The sequence below is a fragment of the Cynara cardunculus genome, assembly GCF_001531365.2.
Source record: "Cynara cardunculus var. scolymus isolate 2C chromosome LG 7, CcrdV1, whole genome shotgun sequence".
In the NCBI taxonomy this organism is placed as follows: domain Eukaryota; kingdom Viridiplantae; phylum Streptophyta; class Magnoliopsida; order Asterales; family Asteraceae; genus Cynara; species Cynara cardunculus.
Window position 1 is genome coordinate 14,158,870 of NC_037534.1, and position 22,269 is coordinate 14,181,138.

Below are 22,269 nucleotides of genomic sequence, written 5' to 3' on the forward strand. Positions count from 1 at the left end.
CCCCCCCCCCCTTCTACAAACTGTTATACACACCTTGTAGACCCTAACGGGACTAACACGGTGACCCAACATAAGTTACCACCTCTTACTAATCCGTTTGGCTCCCAAGTATAGATTGTCCAGACGGTGTGACGGGAGCCAGGATCTATTCCATGCAAATATAATTTGATTGAATTTAGGTATATGTTAGTTAGTTAGTTTAAGGCAATATATTGTTATAGTACTCAATGTTATCCTCCTCAACTTAAGTCCACATTACCCAATGTTATCCTCCTCGGCTTGAATTCCTTTCACTCTCCCTCTCCCGCTTATGAAAAATATCTGAAAGTAGCATTCCTTATATGAATGAGATAGGCAACTTGAAGGCTAATCGTGCCCCTTCCTTAGAAGGTAAGAGAGGGAATGCTTATTCCCCTCTACTGTGCGGGTGCTAAGATAGTTTACCTAAACTAATCCTCTGATACTAACTTGTAATGTCCCAATCCTAAGTGGATGACATTACTTTATTTTGATACTACTAAGTCTTGCATGTGAACTGAATTTAACTTTATTTCTTCCATGACTTAAGACTAGTGATAGCCAAATCGGCCTGGCCTGGCCCGGGACCGCCGGAGGACCGGAACCGGGACCGGTTATGGGATCGAAAACCAGGGCCGATTGGGATTTTTGGCAGTTTCGTTGGACCGGGACCGGTTATGGACAGGCCCGGTCCGGCACGAAAATTCAAATAATTTTATAAATAAATGTATTTTCAAATAATTTTATAATATATTTTTGTTAGACAATATAATTTTAATTATATTAAAATGCATTTTTAAAGTGTATTTAAGTGACTCAATTACAAATTTTATAATGTATTAAAAATATATATCATTAAAAAAAAAATTAAAAATTATTTTATAATCTTGGGACCGGTTGGGACTGGGATCGGGACCCCATAACCGGTTATGAATTGCCTTGACAGATCTTCCCCTTTTCGACCGGGATCAGGACCGGTTATGAGATTAGTTGGGACCGGCCCGGCTCGGGACCGGTTTTTGGCCATCACTACTTAAGACTACATCAGAGTTCAAATATTAGCATAAACGATAGCTTATAATACAACAGAATTTTACTCATGGTTTGAATAATATTACTTCATGTTATTCCTCTTTAATCCTTCCCTGAGATACATACATGAAATGCGTAACTTGAAATCTTTAGTGAGTAGTTATGGTTTCGTAAATAAACAATTTTCATGATACTTATTAATTTGTGAATAATAATTCAATAAAACTCTTATCATGCATAAAAAAATTACTCTTTTGAGATCTCACTTGCAATATGTAAGTATGTTATAAGGTTGCCCTAGAAGGTCCTTAGCAGGACTTCCCTTCATGTAATATCTTGTAAGTTGGATATTTATGGTCATACATAACATGTATAAAACTTTCATCCTTATGTGTAAAAAACCATCCTAAAATGTCATCATACATATATCTTCGTTATATAAACGTATCATCATTTCATACAAGGCAAACATGCCAAAATATCTTATCAAATTCTTCATAAAGCATAAAAATACATTTATATAGCATATATGTATCTCATAAATCTTATAACATACTCAACTAGGGGTGTAAACGAGCCGAGTCAGGTCGAATAACAGGTTATTCGAGCTCATATCGAAAAAATAATATCAGGCTCGAGTTTGATTCGCTTTCTCAAAGTCGGGCTCAAGCTCGAACTTGAATACTTTTTCAATGTTTGGGCTCGAGCCCAATGCTCGTTTATAAGCTCGAATTCGAGATCGATTCTCATTTATTTACTCATGCTCGATGATTTTTATATTTTGATTATATAATTTGTAAACATATAAATATGTTTCACTCGAAAAAATGGATGCTCGAATGGCTTGGCTCGGCTTGACTCGACTCGACTCCTAAAGTTTAATCGAGCTTTCGAACGAGTCGAGTCGAACATTGGTGTTATGGAGCTCGACTTGTTAAGTTAGGCGATCTTTATTTTGTGTTCGAGATCAACTTGAGCTCAGTAAGAATTAAGCTCAAGCTCGAGATAAGCGAGCCCAAGCTCGAGTAGCTCATTAAAAGCTCGACTGGTAGACTTGCTTTGTCATCAATAACTTTGCCAACACATACTTCTAGTCTTAACAACTCATAAGTGATTGTTTTATCATGTTTACTAGACTTGTTTTCTCATCTATTTAGGTTTGATTTCTTATATTTTGCCTTTTAAGCTACTTGTAAGCTATTTGTCATTGAAAATATGATGACTTCAAAGATGCTACTGCTGCTCGAGCCTTTTTAGTGCACTTAATTTGATCAAACTACTTGTATTTAAGGCTTAAAGCATTGAAATCTAATAAATATAGAACTAGGATGTTACAATACGTAATCAATCACTATAACAAAATCAGGTTTATGGGACGTAAAAAATGTCTAAGTGTCTTAATAGATTGCTTTCTAGAACTTAAGTTTATAGGAACAAACAATTGGGCATACTATATTAAAGCGTTGCAAGTTTATAGGACGTTTATGGATATTTCTAAAATAAAATGCCATGTTAACTTTTTTACTGGACACTTCTCTATTAAAACATATCTTCTTATAGGACTCTTGTTCATTTTTTTAGATACCATCATATAAAAGAATTCATAGGATGCTTTATTTCATAAGTGTCATAAAAAACTTATAAAGATGATGAAAAGTATCTTATGAAGCTATTACAACGCTTTTACATAGAATGTACAAATATTTGGTCCTATAAACTTGAGTCTATGAAGCAGCCTATAGGACTCTGATACATGAACCCAATTTTGTTATAGTGAGTTGAGCTACTCCTATGGATTTTGTAGCTCGGTTTTCATGTCCTTGTGCATTGTCCTAAGAACTAAAGAGACTTGTTCGACCTGCTCCTTGGTTGAACAAGCTGAAAGAAGCACTCTTGCGGTTCCCCCATCAGGGTAACATCCATGGGTGATCATTTCTTCAAAGATTTCTAAGCACCTCGTGTATAGTTTCTTCCTAGAATAGGCGCCAAGACGAGAAGTCCAAGTTACAACGTCTCTTTGCAAGTTCTTGGCTGGCAACAATCGGAATATCTCTTCCATTCGTTCAAAATAGCCTGCACGACCATACATATTGATCAAGATGTTGTATGTGCTGATATCCGGTACATATGGTCGGTTTTCCATAACTGCTAAAACTTCTTCCATCTTTCTGAAGTGACCCATACGCCCGTAAACGTTTATCATCGTGTTGAGCACAAATGTATCCGGTTCGAGCCCAGATTTGTGCATTTGGGTCACTAGCTCTTCACATTTTGAGACATTACCAACTTTGGAGTAGGCTGAGAGAAGCACCATATGTGATTTCATCGTAGGTTCAATTCCTAGCCGCTTCATCTCCTCAAATACTAATCGAGCATCTAAAGCAAAAACACAATCAAGAATAAGATTAGATTACCATCAAAAACAAAAGAAGTAGGGGTTCCAACATCCTATTAGTATAATGTTTTAAACGAAAGGATTAAAAGGTTGTGCGTTAGAACTTGATCTTTCAAAGTGTGGAGAAAACACCAAATGGTCATTGGCCCAACCGTATTGGGTTACCAAATGTGAAGAGTGTGAGAGAGTTTTGCCGTAAACAAATACATACTTCAAAAAAAGTGCGCAGAAAACAACAATCTTAACAACTAATTTGAGGATGTGATATTCACTATCTATAAAGAATTATTGTCTCTCAGTATGTTGGTGGTTTCCAGATTAAATTCTTCCTAGGATTCATGTTCACCCTCAAATCTAGATTTTCATGAGGTGTTCAGGAAATCCACCATGAACATCCGTTGTTTGTGGTTTGAAGAGAAAGTGTATGTGAAGATGATAAAACTGAGAGGCAAAGCACCTATGCATATCCCTTTTGGTGGTTAAACTCATCTGCAGAAAAATAAACTACCATATTAATAAATTGCACAAAATAGATTCAACATTTGTTTCTAATTCCATTCCAAATCCTACAAACCAAACATACGAAAGATTCCAAATCCCTCTTATTCCAAATCCTTCCACGGAATTCAAATCCCTCAAAACCATTTCATCAAACCAAACACCCCTTAGAGTGCTGTTGTGTGTGTGTGTATATATATATATATAGAGAGAGAGAGAGAGAGAGAGAGAGAGAGAGCAGGGTCAAAATAATAGAACACGAGAATGGTCAAATCACATGTGATTTTGCACTAAAATGGCATGGGGTTACGGAACACAGTCCATGCAAGGGTGTGCGGGCGACTTGGCCTTCTCTTTCTTCTTCCTACCTATGTGAACTTTCTAAACCTAAACATTGTTAATAAAGACCATATTCCAACCGTCCGTGTTTCAATTATTTCAGAAAAAAAGTGTCTAGTAATAGAAGTTCTAGTCATGGTAATATGAAAGTAAACTTGTTTGGCCACATTGCACATTATGTGATAGTATACTCAGCATAAAAAAGATTTGTCAATCGCATACTTATACTCTTAACAATTATATCAGTTACATTATTTTTCTCTTTTTTTGGGACAAGAGGATGTGGGGAAAACAATGGATTTATGTTAGGTGGTTCGGTTGAATTTGAACAAAAATGATGTGACTTATGTAATTACAAGACTACAAATATGTGATTGATAAATTCTTTTGTTTATGTAATTGGAAAATTTTGCAAAAAATACTATATGTTTTGCCTTGATCTTATGGAAGTCATGTTCTCCTTGCTTGGATCTTGGAAGATGTTAGATTTATCATTTGACAACCATGTGAAGACAAATTTAAAATAGATTTATCATTTGACAACCATGTGAAGACAAATTTAAAATAGATTTATCATTNTTTGACAACCATGTGAAGACAAATTTAAAATAGATTTATCATTTGACAACCATGTGAAGACAAATTTAAAATAGATTTATCATTTGACAACCATGGGAAGATAAATTCAAAACAAGTTTCAACTACTTTGAACAATATTAATGAGCATATAACCGATTAGATTTTTCTTACCCTCGTGAAGACCAGATCTTCCATATGCGTCAACCATGATGTTAAACGATGCTCTATCCGGTTCACAGCCCATATGCTGCATAAGCGAAAAGATTTCTGCAGCACCGTAAGGAAAACCTGCCCGGCTGTTGGGAGAATATAACATTTTTGTTACAAGTTGTTATGTCAAGGAAGATGAAAATATGCATCCATATAAATGGCTAGCTTCATTTGTTCTTACCATTTCCCTCTAATTTTTGTTTCTCCTTTCCCAAAATCACATATTCATTTCTCCTAAGACGTATAAATGGGACCCACAAGATGAAAATGTTAAATGGCCAAAGTAACAGGGTAACTACTTTAAATTCATAGCGTCTCTAACCTTTAACCATAGAACAATTGATGGAAGTCTCTTGAATTGCTAAGAATGTCCTTAACTCAAATCCAACATAAAAAAAACAGCAAAAACTAGTAGGACATGGAAGAATAAGAGTTCTTTTCAGCATACACCCTCAAGTGTGATGAATACTCTCCCTCCATATTCTCTACTGTTAAACGAAATACCAAACCAAACGAACCTAGTACATCCCATCCCATCCCATCCCGTGTAGAGGTAGGGTCTAGGGAGGGCAAGATGTATGCTGACTGTACTTCTACCCCGAGGGATAGAGAGGCTATTTCCATAAAGACCCATGGCTTTTAGAACAAATAAATAGAACAAGCAAGTAAGATATAGGTGAGAGTGTGTGCACAAGCAAGCAGACATCCAAATTTTCTATTGTCCCATATAACAAAGACACAATCATGTGAAGAACATGGTGACTAACAAGCAAGTTGTATAATCTATACCTAGCAACAATACCTATGATTTTCTAAAAAAACTCGGAAAGCAAGGCTCTAATTGTAGTACTCCCTTCTTACCATGAAAATCAAAATCTTTGACTTGACACATACTTTAAAAGAATTAGTTTGACTATGTGTCATATTACATTCCCTTCAGTAGAAACAAAATGGAAGATTCTTTTAGACCGTATAAATACATGAGTTTGTACGTAGTGATGATAGCAGGTAAATATGTCACTTTCAAGAAAACTTTCCAAAAAAAGGAACCTACAAAAGGAAAGTGTTGCAATTTTCATGGGATGGAGTGTGAATTACTCTTTCTAGAAACATACTTAAACTAGCTCAGATAATCATGACTTGCAAAAGGGTGGTACCCGGAAAAACCTTGATAAAAATGTCAAAGGGAACATTTAATCTAGAATAGCATCAAAAGAAAAGTTGGAAGCATTACTCCAGGACAGCAAGTATAACTATTGGATGAGTTAAATCATCCTAGTTTCATGGTTAAGAAGCACAGGATACCTGGATGAGATGATGAATTTAGATTTTCTAAACTATATAATGGAAGGACATCTTTAAAGTTAGTTGGTGTTCTTACTCTTTTATATGCAACAGAAATACTTCAGAAGGGACTTTAGAAAAGACCTATATGCTTCCATCAATGCATTATAAGCATAAACATCAGGTTCAAGACCAGCTTCCTGCAGCTGCTCAAATATATCTTCTGCTTTCTCACAGAGGCCTTCCCTAGCAAATGCATTTATCAGAGCAGTGTAAGTACAGATATTGGGTTTGCACTTTTGACTTCTCATTTCGTGGAACACCTTCAAAGCCATGTATGAACGGTTTGCCTGGAAGTAAATAAGACAAACTTACAACCAAGAATAAGAGTAGAACAGAGAAAAAGAACTACTATGAATTGCTGTGTCAGACAGGATTCTGATTTTGATTGCTCAACACCAAGAAATTGAGAGGCACATGATTCCAAAATAACAGTAGGATAAGTCCTGAGTAAAAGCAAAGTATGAAAAAAATGCTAAAATAAGATGTCTTTTTCAGTTTGATGTCCTTTTTCCATACAGGGGAATATTAAGTTACAACATTTCAAATTTAAACTACAAGCCATTGAATACCCTGTAGCGTGGTGCCTGGCAGTACAACTGAACAACTGATACTGGAGATTTTTTATTCTCAAAGCTGAACTTACTTTTACAAATTAGATTTGAGTTCAAAGGCCTGAAAGATCTGGTGTTGGCCTAAGACTGCATGGCTATGTTCCAAAACCATTTTCAGTCTTAGGCCACCCGATCTTTCAGGTCTTTGAACTCGAACCCAATTTGTTTTGTTCTTCACTTGCCATTAGGCCATGTTCCATAATAAAGTGGATGTGGCTCATTTCATTTATAATCAAAACAGAATCCCCCATTCCACATTATATGTCCAGGCTTACAATAAAGTGAACTTCATGGAATTCCAAAAGGTCGACTTAACCTTCTTTTAATTTCTATTTTTCATGAAATACCCATATTGACTACAGTTTTCAATTTCTCCCAAGCAAAAGAAAAACATTTCAAAGATGTCCTTTGCTACACCTACAAATATTGTGTTGCTACTACATATATACCAACATAGAACAAGTCAGGTAACTCCTTACCAGATGCCAACATCATCAACTTCACTCTTGGAAAGGCCACAAAGTCTAAGCTGACACATTTTACTCCTAATAGCTGACTACAAGCATCAAGGCTAGATAAGGTGTTCCACAAATTAAACTTTGGACATTATACAAAATTGAGGTGTATGAAAAGACTCAAAAGCCTTTGTTTCAATCTATTGATGTGAAATAAAAATAATTTGTATTGCATGAGGAGTTTATTTGCAGGTTAACTTATCGGTACGGTTGGGTACTTCCCATAATTTGGCGCCATCTAAACCATATGACTCCATGGCTTTTAAATTCCATGGCTTATCAATGGCATATAGGTAAGCTTAAAAGCTGGATTTTGATTGTTCTCCCAAAATTCCAAGGCCTATCAATAGGCTTGGCCATAAAATTAGTTGAAAATTGTTAAAGATGCATTGTGATGCCTCAAAGTGCCATCCGAATCAAACACATCCACGAGATACCGAAAACGTATAATTCACATTAAAAAAAGAGAATCAAGGACTCTGGGTGAAAAAATAATGAGGCTAGAGAACTTGGAAGGAAGTGTAAGAAAACATCATGATTCTTTTCATGGTACTAGGAGAAGTTTGTGTATAAAATACACTAATGGAAGTGAAGGAAGCACAAAAAATACGTAAGTAAATAAGACTTTTGGGAGATAATATTACTATAGAGGTCCAAAAAACAAAAATATTACTGTAGTGGTCCAGAGAGCCCTTTGGGGAGGTAGCCATTGAAAAGCTCACCAACTTATTGCTAATGCTATTCTGCCCTTCCCTTGTTCAAGAGTGAGAATGACAATTAAAAAAGGAAATAAATATATAAAATGGTAACAGTAAGAAATTATGTGTTCGATACATAGCCTTACTAACCAACACAGAAGGTTATGCTCAAATTCATATAGTTTTACATGAAATAGAACAGAATCTTTTGAGTTTTTAATATGCTATCAAGAAGTCTTACGTGCCAAAGAAAGCAGCCTTACATTTTAAACAGAAACTCAAGAACCCAGTGTTACAGGAGTTAGTTTGAAGTTTCACAGAGTCAGTTGGAGTTACTGAAAAAGGTTGTTAATAACCAACACAGAAAGTTATGCTCAAATTCATGTAGTCTTACGTGAAATAGAACAGAGTCAGTTGAGTTTCTAACATGCTATCAAGAAGTCTTACGTGCCAAAAAAAAGCAGCCTTACATTTCAAACAGAAACTCAAGAACCGTGTTACAGGTGTTAGTTTGATGGTTGGAGTCACTGAGAAGGGTTGTTGATAGCAGTTACTGAACATTGTTATAACATTAGTAGGTCTGGTATGAGCTACAAATAAGTTCTTAGACTTTGTTGTATTCATTCAAGAAAATAATAAACACAAATCTCTCTCTCTAGCCATAACCCCTGTCCTTATTCTTCTTCTTCTCTTTAGATGAATGGTTAGAAGAGAAGTCTTGTATCAAGAGGAGTCAGTTAAGGGAGCTGGAGACAACCAAGATTCACATAAGGGAGTAGTGAGGAGATATTTGTGTGGTGGAATATATCAAAGGGTTTACCCTTAAACATGGTTAAGATGGAATGCAATGATGTTATACATGTTGGGAAATCATATAGAGTTCACTTGTTTATAATTCCTATTGAGTTTCAGTTTTGGCCTACCCTCAACTAGTTTGAGATAGAAGGCTTGTTAATATTGAAACAATAATATATTGCACTGTCATATCATAGTATACTGCCAACTCGGCTAATGGGCAGAAACCAATATGCTGAAATCGAACTTGGCCTAATTCTATCTTCAACTACATGGATTAGATATCTTCTATCTGCGCTAGAGCCTAGGGGACTTCCAGATTGACATAGGCATGATATATACATAGCAAGCAAGCATGGCAGTCTAGAAGACAAGTGTTAGATACTGGCCCATATGCACATTCTAACATACTTTATAGTAAGGGTTCTCCGTGTGGTAATGTCCATAACGTTTTACCCTAATATTTAGATATTCTACTCATAAAAAATATGTTATTTATACGGTATAAGTAAGATTGGGACAAAAAACCACAACCAACTGTGATTCATTGTGAAATGCAAATTTAGTCAAGGAAATTTTATGTGGTGCCAATGTGAACGTGGGATTGAGGAACTTGTCAGTGAGTAGTGGTAACTTAATAGGTTCAAGGTGGAAATATGTGGTGTAACATTGATGCACAAGCACACAAAGCCAATGTGAACGTGGGATTGAGGAACTTGTCAATGAGTAGTGGTAACTTAATAGGTTCAAGGTGGAAATATGTGGTGTAACATTGATGCACAAGCACAAAAAAGACCTTGAGACTGATCACAAAGTATACAAAAATGCTACCATAACCAAATTTAGTAGATGCTTTGACGAAGATTGTGATTGCAAGAGATGCTAACATCGTCAAGAAGAAGTAACATTTAAAACAGTCCAATGATAGTGTCATCGGTCACTATTGGTATTTGGTTATGCTTGTGATTTCGGCTATTTGGGGTTTATTATGTTAACGGAATTGAATTTGGAAGTTATATTAACAATGGCAATGGATGTTTAACTTTGGTGATTAAACAAATTAGATAGGGGCTATTCAAGCACAGTGGTCCATATGTAAAAGTATGCACAGAAAGACCATAGAAATAGTAAAAGCCATAGACATTGTGGATTCAGTTGGGATGTTGTGCTATTCGTTGGGAGTTTCACCCGCATATGTAACGACTTATATCCTAGTTAGAGTTTTTAAGATGCCAACGCAAAAGATTGTCATTTAGTATTGACTCAATGCACGTGCCACACTGAAGTTTCTTTTTCATCTATAAAGATAATTATACCTTCCAACTATCCAAATAGGTGATATCTTTGACTTTTCAATGTTATTTTCACCATACCCTAAATTGGTACATGATAACGTCATTTAGTTTAACAAAATATAATCATAATCATCATAAACTGCCTAAGCATACTATCAACTAAAGAGTTTGTGCATCTGAAAATTTTAATGAACTCCAATCAATTATTTATCCTAAACATGATCATTATATGGCCGGGAAAGTATAAATATGCCATAGAGAATTCTCAAGGTTGTCTCCCGCAACATACTTCCTAGTAGATCAATTAGTAATGGAATAATCCATTGTTGATAACAATGTAATATGTGTCGATGAAGGAACTGTGGAGTGTAACAGTATTCAACAGAACTACAATTGTGATCACCTTTCCATATAAGTTGATCAACATTGTATAGGTATCAGTAGAGGGTTGGCAGCAATCTCTCTTCATCCTTTGGAAGATCTCTACAGCTTTCTGTGAGTTTCTGCCCTTCATCAGTCCATCTATGTAAGCATTATACACCACCGCACCTGCATAGATAAATAGCATGGTTTGGACTTAAAAGATGTGTTTTAACACAAGCTTTAGTGGTTCATCAGGGCCAAAGTCGATGATCAAGACATACTTGGTGAAAGACCATGTTTCCTCATTTCCATAAAGACAGCTTCAGCTTTCTCTAATAATCCGCATGTACAATAGGCCCTCAGAAGAAGTGCATATGTATCCTCAGTAGGAATGCACCTAGCTTCAAGAAGGTTCAAGTAAGTAGATTCTGCCTTGTCAGCGCATGACTTTTGTCCAAAAGCATCAATAAGTAAATTGTAGCAAATGATATCTGGCTGGAAAGTACTCCTGTACAATATCCATTCACACATCTGTAACGAGAGTAGATTTTGACATTGATCAAACTAAGATATTTAAGATAAATCGACATGGAAACCGAATATTCATTTACCATTTGAATAAAGTAACGGCCAAGTGCACAAGCCTAAATAGCGATCTTGCAGAAAGCAAAGAATTAGAATTACTTCTTTATATGGTATATAATAAGTTCTTTTTGGTGTGTTCTTTCCTTGCTTTTCCATGAGACACGTAACACTAGCTTTCTGCATATACCTATTATATGGATAAAGTATGAAACATATTGAATACATACAAGCTTACACAATACTCTGAAACAAATACTGTCAATCCTCAAGCTTTCCAACTACACAAAAGCAATACAAATAGAACATTATGGGTCTTACCAATATGATTGGGTCCCATCTTTTATTGAGACGAAGTTGAACAGCAACACTGATGATATCATCCCATGTAGTGTGGGTGGGAGAAAGACTACTAAGAGCCTGACATACCCGGTTCAGATCCGTTTCCTTTTTCATGAAGTTCAATATCTGCTGAGCATCGGTGCTCAGCACTGGGAATATCCCATCCACAAATCCTGATCCATATTTCCATCCCTGTCCCCTTAAAGAACCCCCTATACAGATATAATATAACATGCACTGATTATGACAAAATCATAAAAGCAATCTATAGATTCTGATATAATGAAGAAAAAAAACAACTCCCTCTGTTCCAAATTAAGAATCTACATTTACTTTCATGGTCAAATGACCTATTTATTGGATTGAAGATAATGTTTTTCACATTTGCAATAGAGTCTTTGCTAAGTACTACTTCTATAGTTTATTCATGTCGTCATTATTTCATGTAAAGTTGAAGAGCTTCCATATTAGTTTTCAATTTGAAACACACCTTGAACATGGAAGTGAAATGTGGACTTTTTGTATAGAACAGGAGACGGTTTTTCTAAAACATTTGTACATACCCCTTTTCCGTGAAACTTTTTTATGATTAAAGCTTCTTAATTTCCCTTGCTTGTCTATGTACAGACTATCACGCTTGAGTTTCTCTTTAGGCTCAGGACCAGAATTTCTGGCTGTCCATCTATAGTTGCACTTGCAACTTCTTGGGTAGATAAGGAAACAATTTACTGCAAGGTTGATGGTCAACCTGCAAACAGAAAGTCAACCTATAAATTGGCAACGGTAAGAAAGAGACAAGGAACTACTTTAGAAGATATACGTTGTATAGAACCTTGCTCCCCAGTGGGAAGCATTTCAAGTCCCAGCACATAATTGAAGAGATTGCAAGCAGCCCACTGAGAAGTGAGAACTACTGTCTCCATCCAAATAAACAACATATTTCCCTATCTGAGGTTTTTCAAAATACATGATGTATTTTGATGATTGGAAACATTCTGGTAGCCAGCGGTCTTCACAGAAAAAGCCTTTCTACCCTTTGGGAGTACAGGCAAGGTCTATGTCCATCCTACCGCCAGATCCTACATCTGTCCTCTGTGTGGGATATATGGGTTCGTTTGGTATGGTTATTGATTCCCCCCTCCCCATCTTTAGGTTCATCTTGGTTTCAAGTTTACTTATCCCAGCAGGAACATACTTCATCCAGAATAAATGCAATATTTCATTTCAGGGATGTACCAATATAAATGCAAAGTTCCAGTCCATAATTACATCTTTGCCAAAAATAATAATTACATAATGTTGATAGCATTGAATATTGATTTTGGTCAAGAGTTTCTCATTTTGTTAATTATTCAGGGATGTTTCAGATATTTCATTAATAGCCTAATGCTTTTATCAAACTGTGTGGAAAGTCAAGTGTAGATATTTAGGGAAAGAGGAAATACATAACATGTAACGCTCCATAGCCAATAACTTTGAACTTATAAGGAGCTCTTTTTTCTCTATGTGGGATGGGTTGTTACAAACTCCCTCACTTAAATTACTAACCTCCTCGTCAAGCCTTCCCAAGATCCCCCGTTAATTAATCGGCAATGTGGGATTCTCCTAAGATAAGATGTTAAAACACCCCCCCCCCTTCCAAAAGGACTCATCATGCTCAATGAGGTTTGCCTCACCATGGTACAAGAATCGGCTCTAATACCATTTGTAATGCCCCATAGTCGAAGGCAGCAGGCTAACCAAATTAGCTCCAAATCAACTTAAAACCATGGTGGAGGTGATTGGGCCCACAACTTTGAACCTAAAGGAGCTCCCAAATCCATCTTTATATCAATGTGGGACTGGTTGTTACACAACACTAAAAGCGAATAGGTATTCTAAACATGTCAATGGTTGCTATCTTCTTTCTCATTATCCATAAAAAGTTCAAGTTATATTAATTTTAAGACAGACGGGGCAATGTCATAGGTTTGGTTGTCTTAATCCGATTGTTTGACTAATTAACATAAACTATGCTTTTACTATGGATATTTGTGTATTTATAACCGTTTTGAAGAACTAGAATTCAATCTTATTGTTCTATGTGATTCTAATAAGGTTTGACAAATTTGGTGATAACCAAGTTGAACTCCAAAACTTTTCCCCCCAGTTTACAGTTAACTTTTTCTAGTCACAAAAGGTTTCAAGTCAAAACACCAATTCGTAATATGTTGATGACATAAGTTACAGCTATGATCTATCAATGCAGGAATACACTTCTGCTAACATGCCCGGACTTGTAGCCTGGCTTTTGAGTCATTTACTGTATATATATTGGTAAAAACCGAAGCCGCCTAGTCCAATAGCAAAATTAAAATGGGTTGTGTTTTTTTCTAGGAATTAGGAATAAAGCAGAATAATTCTGAATCCAAGTAAACCATTTATACACATCAACTGATGATGATTAAGCAAAGTAGAAAGCAATTCTAATTAATTAGATATATTCACAATCAATAAACAAAGTGATTAGCATTCCAAACAAATTATCCTTCACAGTATATGTTTCAACGTAATAGCAAAAATCACAAACAAAAGTTAACAATATTAGTAACTATACCCCTCTAGTTAGCAGAATAAACCGAAAGCAGTGTGGTACAAAAATCTAACACCTAAAAATCAGTCCCATTAGCATATCGGAGTGCAAAGTATGTTCTTTCTTAAATTTTCTCAAATACGAAGCTTCACACAAAAACAAGTGCAAATTGGAAATGCTAATTACTCATTTCTTGACTGTAGAACACACATCAACTTCATCAGCATTTTTTTTCAATTGCGATTTCTTCGATTAACCCCCCATTTTACTTATTACTAACCACATATCCATGAATTCATCTGTCCAGTAAAATTCACAAATTGCTGATCAAAATGCGTGGTTTCTTGCAGAAAATTGAGAGAAAGAAGAGACTTACATAAAGAATTCGATTGTGGATTGCGAGAGACCAGTGATTCTCTCTGAAAAGACAATAATTATCTACAGAGAAATATGGAGTAGAAAACAAATTCATATCTCCCTGTAAACGGTCACTAATTGTTCAAGCGCCGAAATTTTAGATAGAACCGGAGAACCGCATATATAAAAAACCGAACCGGAGAAGGACAACCGGCCAAACCCGATCTATCGATTCCAATTATGTTTAATTAGTTCTTGTAAAAAAATGACATTAAGAGCGTAAAATCGAGATTAAATATCTTGAATCTCTACTCACTGCTTTTTCAATTTTCAAGGAACTTGTGTTCGACTTTTTCTACATGTTTATTCAGGTCTGGATTTTGTACATAATTATCATTTATTCCTCAAATTATATATTAAAGTAACAACACACCTTAAAAAATAACGTGTCATAACATATTATAATACAACCCAAGCGTTAGAGCAAAACCATAAGGGTTAACGGGACGACGAACCGAAGCCTTGATGTCATAATGCGCCATGGCAAGGGCATAACGACTTATTTAGAACCATGGTAATGATATAATTTTTGTATGTCATCAAAATGGATTGTTTGTAGGTGTTTTCTTACCGGATTAATGCTTATTTGGTAAGAACCTCAATTGTTACCATCACGGACGTTCCAATCTTTTTGGGGACTCTGTTACACTTAAAACTTTCTATCACACTGCAAATGAGATAACAAATATACATACATACAAAATACAGAGTCGAGATAAGGCACAATGCTTTTGATTTCTGGTAGAAATTAAGTGGCACTGATGGTGGACTATAGTTTTTTATATTTGTTGATGAATTACCCTAAACAATGTGAAATTAGGCCCCAAATTTTTAGAGGTCCTATTCAAATTCACACATTTAGCACGTTAAAGACCGGCCCTAGTTACCATACTCTTGCAAAGTAGGATTATTGGTCATTTGCATGCTCACGTAGTAAGGTAAGTGACTCGGTAAGCGCTTACCCACTAAACGTTTGATAAACAGCCCATAAAATCCAAAATTTATGCCATTGGAAGTAGGGGTGTTATTCAGGGGCTAAATTGGTTTTTGGTTTATTCAGTTCAAATTAATGGTTTTTAATTTTTTTAAAACCAACCAATGATAAAACGAAATAAGGTTCAGTTTGTTCGGTTTTCGGGTTATTTGGTTCAGTAACCGATTAACCCGAATAAGAATTCATATTTTTTACCAGACACTTCCTTAAATGATTTTTTCAAATTCAATGTTCGTTGCTTTTAATATATAATTGTACCATACGTTAATATTCAACAATGACTTGTATTAAGTAAAAAACGTCATTTAACAAAACTGAAAGTCTACCAAAAGACATTATTTTTTGAATTTATGAATTCTATGAAGGAAAAAAACATAATATAACAAAAAAAAATTATCATTAAACAAAAGACATTATATAACAATAAATTATGTAAATTAATAATACATAATATGTATTTGGTTTTACTACTTTATAAAAATGAAATATATAAAAAATAAGTAGAATGTTTAATTCGGTTTAACCGATTTAGAAAAATGACAACCGAACTAGAATCTTTATTCGGTTAACTGAACCATTTAACCTGAAACCAGAATAACTCGAGAACATTTAACCCTAATTTCATTCGGTTCAGATGGATTATTCGGTTTCAATTATATTTAACACCCCTATTTGGAAGACACAAAAGTTTTTTTGAAACGGGTGCACAAATTAGATAACATAAATATAAGACAAATCTTAATTATATAAGAATATTGTTTCATTAAAAATGACGTATATATGGTTTTTTGTGTTATAGAATAACTGACATGTGATAAAACAACAATAGAATGGAGAGAATGAATCTGTAATTCTCATTAATCAAAAGCCCTTCAAATAGGGATGGGTTACAAATAGATAGCTACGGTAGATATTAGTTATAATCTATCTCTAATATGTTTATCTCTATCTGGATTGTCATATCATTTAGACGATGACACACTTATCCTACAACATTTTGCAAATTTCAAAATAGATTTTTTTCGGTCTTTTCTCTTACCAGTACTAGAAATTACAAAAAGAAGAGAAAAAGGATTTGAATTTGCAAGTTTTAAGGTGCATACGATAACACTAACGCTAGGTTGCAACAATTTTTTAAACTTAAGTGATAACATATATGTCAATTTAAAAGTAGGACGGCAAACGTGCACCTAGGGATGGTGATTTGGCCCGACCCGGTGGGGAACCCGGTTCACCCGACCCGGACGGGGACGGGGATTCCCCGCTAAAACGGGTACCGGGGCCGGGGCCGGGGATCCCCGGTAGAGGCAAACCGGGGTTGGGGCCGGGGCCGGGTATTGTATCCCCCGACCCGCCCCGTACCCGGTATATATATAAATATTAAACATTTTTATTATTTTGGCTTATAAGTGATATATATAATTGGGCTTAGATTTATTATGGACTTGGGCTTATAAGTGATATATATAATTGGGCTAAAACGGGTGTTGACCGGGTGCTGACCGGGGGTTGACCGGAGGTTGACCGGGGTTGACCGAAAGTTGACCGGGGCCGGGGCCGGGGACTATTTATATAAACCGGGGCCGGGGCCGGGGATTGCAAACCCCGCCCCATCCCCGCCCCGTTGCCATCCCTACGTGCACCCTCTATCCAAAGCCTATTCCCCCCTAAATATATTAACTATTACATCATATTGGTATGGCTCGATGCGTATCATTTATTTGAACGGTTTATCAATTGGTTTTATGGAGTGAAATGTTAAGGTTTAAGAAGTTGTATTAAATATGGGCAAATTGGGTAGTCGGTTACTTCAGTAAACAACTGTGGCGGGCCCTATATGTTGAATGATTTCTTGAACATGTTTTGCAACATGTCCACGAAGCAGTATATTTCGAGATGTAGAGTACTTAGTATGGACATTTTGAGCCAGAAAGAGAGACTGAGGCACCTTCTCGAGCATAAGATAGGTAATTGAGAGATAGAGTTGGCTACATTATAATTAATAAATTAAAAAATTATTTATATACTCCAGTCAAATAAGTTTTTATTTATTCGATTATAAAAACAAATAAAAAGCATTAACTTTGAAAACTCGTACAATATGTTTAACTATCTATACATGAAAACATTAAACGTCTAATAAATATCAACAATCAACATCTGAATTTTTTGCAAATTGTTGTTCACGATCACGTTCCACTACCCTTTTATTGTAAACAAAAGCTTTGAGACCCGATATTTCGCCACCATCCCTTGAAAAAGTTGGGCTCACAGAGTATGTGCTTTCTTTTAAGTCAGTTATTTCAGCATCGACGTATAAAAATTCTTTTTGTAGTGAATAAGCGTCTCAAATTCGGTCGTAGGCTCGTAGCTATCTAAACAGTCCTTGAGGCAAATACAAACCTCGAGTAATTCCGCCTTGAGGTGTAAGTCGTATCATTTGTTTCAAACGCACCTTGCCACTGAAAGAAAAAGCAGATTCTGAAGTTACGGTGCTAGCTTGGACTATTAGTAGGTCTCTTACCATGGCAGCCAAAATCGGAAACTTTGCCTTCCTTTTCTTTCCACCCTGCCAATTAATCAAGGTGATCAAAATTTTCGACGGTCATAAAACTTACAAAGTAATGATCCGTATAAATACGCAATTCATTGCTGTCGGAACTAGGTCTTTGGTGTTTTGTAGTTTGACAAATTGTATTACTATATAGTGTTAAAGTAATATTTTTCCCTTTGCTCTTCATGCTCCCGTATTACCTTTTTCCTATACCTAAAGCATCATCGTGTGTTCTATATCCACCGAATTTAGCACTATATATGTCGAATAAATTATGAAGCAAAGACTTAAAATTCGCGATTTGCTTATCGGTAAATTCGAGATCCTCTCTGGTGAAACCTAAAGCATCTATTTTGATTCATTATTTTATTCATTTGAAAGAACATTTCACTTCTCTATACGTTAAAATTCGGTTGACCAAGAAAAAAATACGATAATTGAATCATAGACTTGTCTAACTGTTTCATAGGCTATTATCTCAGTGATCTTTTGACCTTTTATCTATGTTCAAAGCAAGTTGCTCTTAGAGTCGGAAGGATTACGAGATCTGTTCAAGTAGGGTTTCCTATTCTGGTTTCTTTAGAAGTTAGTCTTTTCGGTTTCGAATCAGCGAATTTAAGTAAATTGGTCAAGGTTCATCAAATCCCTCTCGTCACGTGATGGAAATTTTCTTGGTCACGTGATGGAAATTTCAAGGGGTCTTAAGGGTTCACACCCTTTTCTTGATGACATTTTATGTTTTCACTATTAAACATTTTTTCCATTTTTTTAAATTTACTTGTTTTTTGTCTTCATGCGGAAGTCAATTCAAGACTCATCAAACATGTAATTTCTCAAAATCTGGAAAGACCGACTAAATTAAAATTTTCATAATACATCAATTGAATGATAAATTTCTTTCTATGGAAGAAAACACGAATTACCTAAAATGGCAATTTATGATTTACCATCAATAAATTACAACGAGAACCTTACACAAGGTCTAGGTTAGAGAGGGGTGTCTAAAACCCCATAACAGTCACATTCTCCAAAGTATGAAAGATGACCTGTGAAATATATGGTCAAAAATCTCATTTAACTAATGAGAAGAGGATCACTATATAAAGGATAACTACAATTGAAATTAATCCTATAATTGAGGATATACAAGAATTACTCCTATAATTGAGGAAATAAATAAATATACAAATAAATACAATAAATGAGGTAATTATCAGCTAATACCCCGTCAATTGAAAAGGTGGTGGTTCGAGACGTAGCATGGTACGAAAAGTCTCAAACTGAGGGCGTGAAAGACTTTTGGTGAAGATATCGGCCACCTGAAGATTGGTTGGAACAAACTTAGTGAAGAGTTTGCCGGAGCTGAGAATCTCCCTGATAAAGTGGTAGTCTAGATCAATGTGTTTGGTACGTTTATGCGAGACAGGATTCTGAGTCATAAACAGTGCACTCTTGTTGTTGCAAAGAAGAGTGGGCCTATCAGGAGTTAGAGCATGCAATTCTCTTAAGAGATGAGTCATCCATACAATCTCAGCAATGGTATTGGCCATAGCCCTATATTCATATTCACAACTGGACCGTGAGACAGTGGGTTGCTTCTTGGCACTCCAAGACACAAGATTTCCACCCAGGTAGATAGAGTAGCCATATGTAGAACGACGCATGTCTAAACAGCGAGCCCAATCAGCATCAGAGTAACCAAGTATAGAATTTCTTTTTAGGCTAATTGTATGTGAGACGAAATGAGATGGTGCCTTTAACGTACTGAAGAATTTGTTTAACAGATTGAAAATGATCAACAGTTGGAGCTTGTAGAAATTGAAAGACTTGATTAACAGCGTAAGACAAGTACGATCTCATGATTTTCAAATGCTGAAGAGCCCCGACTAAGGATCAGTAGAGAGTCGGATCCTTAAAAGGCAAGCCATCTGTTGTAAAGGATGCGTGAGGAGGTAGTAGTGTGCTGATCGGCTTAGTGTCATAGAGATCAGCCCTTTTGAGGATGTCGCTAGCATACTTTGATTGAGTGAGAAAGAGACCGTTGTCCATGCAAGCAACCTCAAGACCCAAGAAATAGTTTAGATCGCCAAGGTCTTTGATGGCAAACTCATGATTTAGACGAGAAATAAAGGTGGCAATGGCAGTCTCATCATAGCTCATAAGAATAAGATCGTCAAAGAAAGAATAAGTACATGATGCATGAATCACTAGTGAACACAAAGAGAGACGTGTCAGCACGACTGCATGTAAATCCATAAGAAAGAAGAAAGGTACTCAACCGTTGGAACCAAGCACGTGGTGCCTGTTTTAAGCCATAAAGCGCCTTGGATAACTTGCACACATGATTGGGAAATTAAGGATTTGTGAATCCCGGAGGTTTCTCCATAAAAACTGTCTCATCTAAGTTGTCATTCACTAAGGCATTTTTGACATCGAGTTGATGCAATTTCCAGTTATTCAAGATTACGAGAGATAAAACAATTCTTACAATAGCTGCTTTAACTACAGGGTTGAACGTGTGAGAGTAATCAAGACCCAAGATTTGAATGTAACCTTGAGCCACTAGTCGAGCTTTGTATCGTTCAATGGTCCCATCCGAGTGATATTTAATGCGATACACCCATTTTGATCCAACAATATTGGTTGAACTTGGGCGTGGTACTAACGTCCAAGTTTGATTTTGTTGTAAAGCTTGTAGTTCCTCATGCATGGCGGCCATCCATTTAGGATCTTTAGCCAATGTTTTGAAGCCTCGTGGCTCAGTTGTTGATGTTAAAGCAACATAAAGAGAATGAGTGGTAAGAGAAGCGAGATCAGCTCGATGTTTAGGTTTGAAAATGCCAACCTTTGACCTTGTTATCATTGGATAAGTTGAATCAGAAATAACTGGTGGTGGCTGGTTGGTAGAAACATGATGATCTGATTGTTGAGCATCTTGGACAGGGCTGGTGGGTGCCTTGGCTACTGGGTCATGTTCTGGATTTGGATCAGGCGTGTGAGCCTGATGGGTCTGATCAAAAGCCATAAAGGTTGGAGGAGGTGAGTCATTAGTAATAGTAGGTGGCCTGTATATAGGGAACAGATGGTTGAGCCCGAATTTGGTGTGTTGTCTTCCTGTGCAGTTTTCTTCAACACAGGAGAAGATAATGAAGACTGTGAATCATCTTGAAGAAATGTTGTGAGCTCGAAGGTACTTATGTTTGTGTCACAGGAGGAACCACTGAAAGGAAAAACCATCTCACTAAAGCGAGCATAGCGAGTGACAAAAACACGGGAGGTAGTAGGATCAAGACATCGATATCCTTTATGTTGTGAACTATACGATAAAAATACACGGAATGCTCCTTGGTGCAAGTTTCTGTTGAAAGTAGTCACGCAAATAAGGGAATAATTGGCATCCATATGTTCGAAAGTTTTCATAGTGAGGGTCTTGATTGTAGAGCAACTAAAAAGGAGATTGTTCTTTAATAACGTGGTTGGTAATCGATTAATTATGAATGTTGCCGAAGTGAATGCATCAACCCAATAGCTAGCCAGGACATGAGCGTTAAATTACATAGCTAGACCAGTTTCGATAGTGTGTTTATGTTTTCGTTCCATACGACCGTTTTGCTGAGGTGTGTACGGGCACGAAAAACGATGAAAGGTGTCATTGTCTTCAAAGATTTTGCGAACCGTTTGATTCATAAATTACGTGCCACCATCACTTTGAAATTTTTTTATTTTTCTCAAGCATTTTTGAGCAAGATTGATAAATGTGGGTAGTACAGAATAAAAACTCGTCTTAGTTTTGAGTGGATAGAGCCACATAAACCTGGAATAATCGTCTATAAAAGCAACATAATATTGATATCCATCTTTGGAGCAAACAGGAGTCAGACCCCATAAATCACAATGAATCAAGTCTAAAGGATGAGATGAACATTTATAATTATCATTAAAAGATAATCGTTGTCCTTTAGCAAGTTGGCACGATGTGCAAACATTAGGTTTTGGTAACAATGAAGTAATAGAAAAAACCCCTAACTTATTCAAAGTAGAGATAACATCAAAAGACACGTGGCCTAAACGAGCATGCCATAACTCAAAAGAAGCCCGTTTTGAAACTCCGGT

The 22,269-nt window shown here is 36.1% G+C and overlaps 1 protein-coding gene across 1 annotated transcript; it reads right to left on the reverse strand.

Moving 5' to 3' along the window:
- Nucleotides 1–2,685: 2,685 nt before the first annotated feature.
- LOC112515552 (pentatricopeptide repeat-containing protein At2g35130) lies at nucleotides 2,686–14,643 on the reverse strand. Its single transcript, XM_025122438.1, has 8 exons — nucleotides 14,568–14,643; nucleotides 12,183–12,367; nucleotides 11,599–11,831; nucleotides 10,977–11,226; nucleotides 10,736–10,881; nucleotides 6,500–6,705; nucleotides 5,033–5,157; nucleotides 2,686–3,426 (listed from the first exon to the last, which is right to left on the reverse strand). Coding segments are annotated over exons 1-8 (1,734 nt in total). The 5' UTR covers nucleotides 14,570–14,643; the 3' UTR covers nucleotides 2,686–2,839.
- Nucleotides 14,644–22,269: the final 7,626 nt, after the last annotated feature.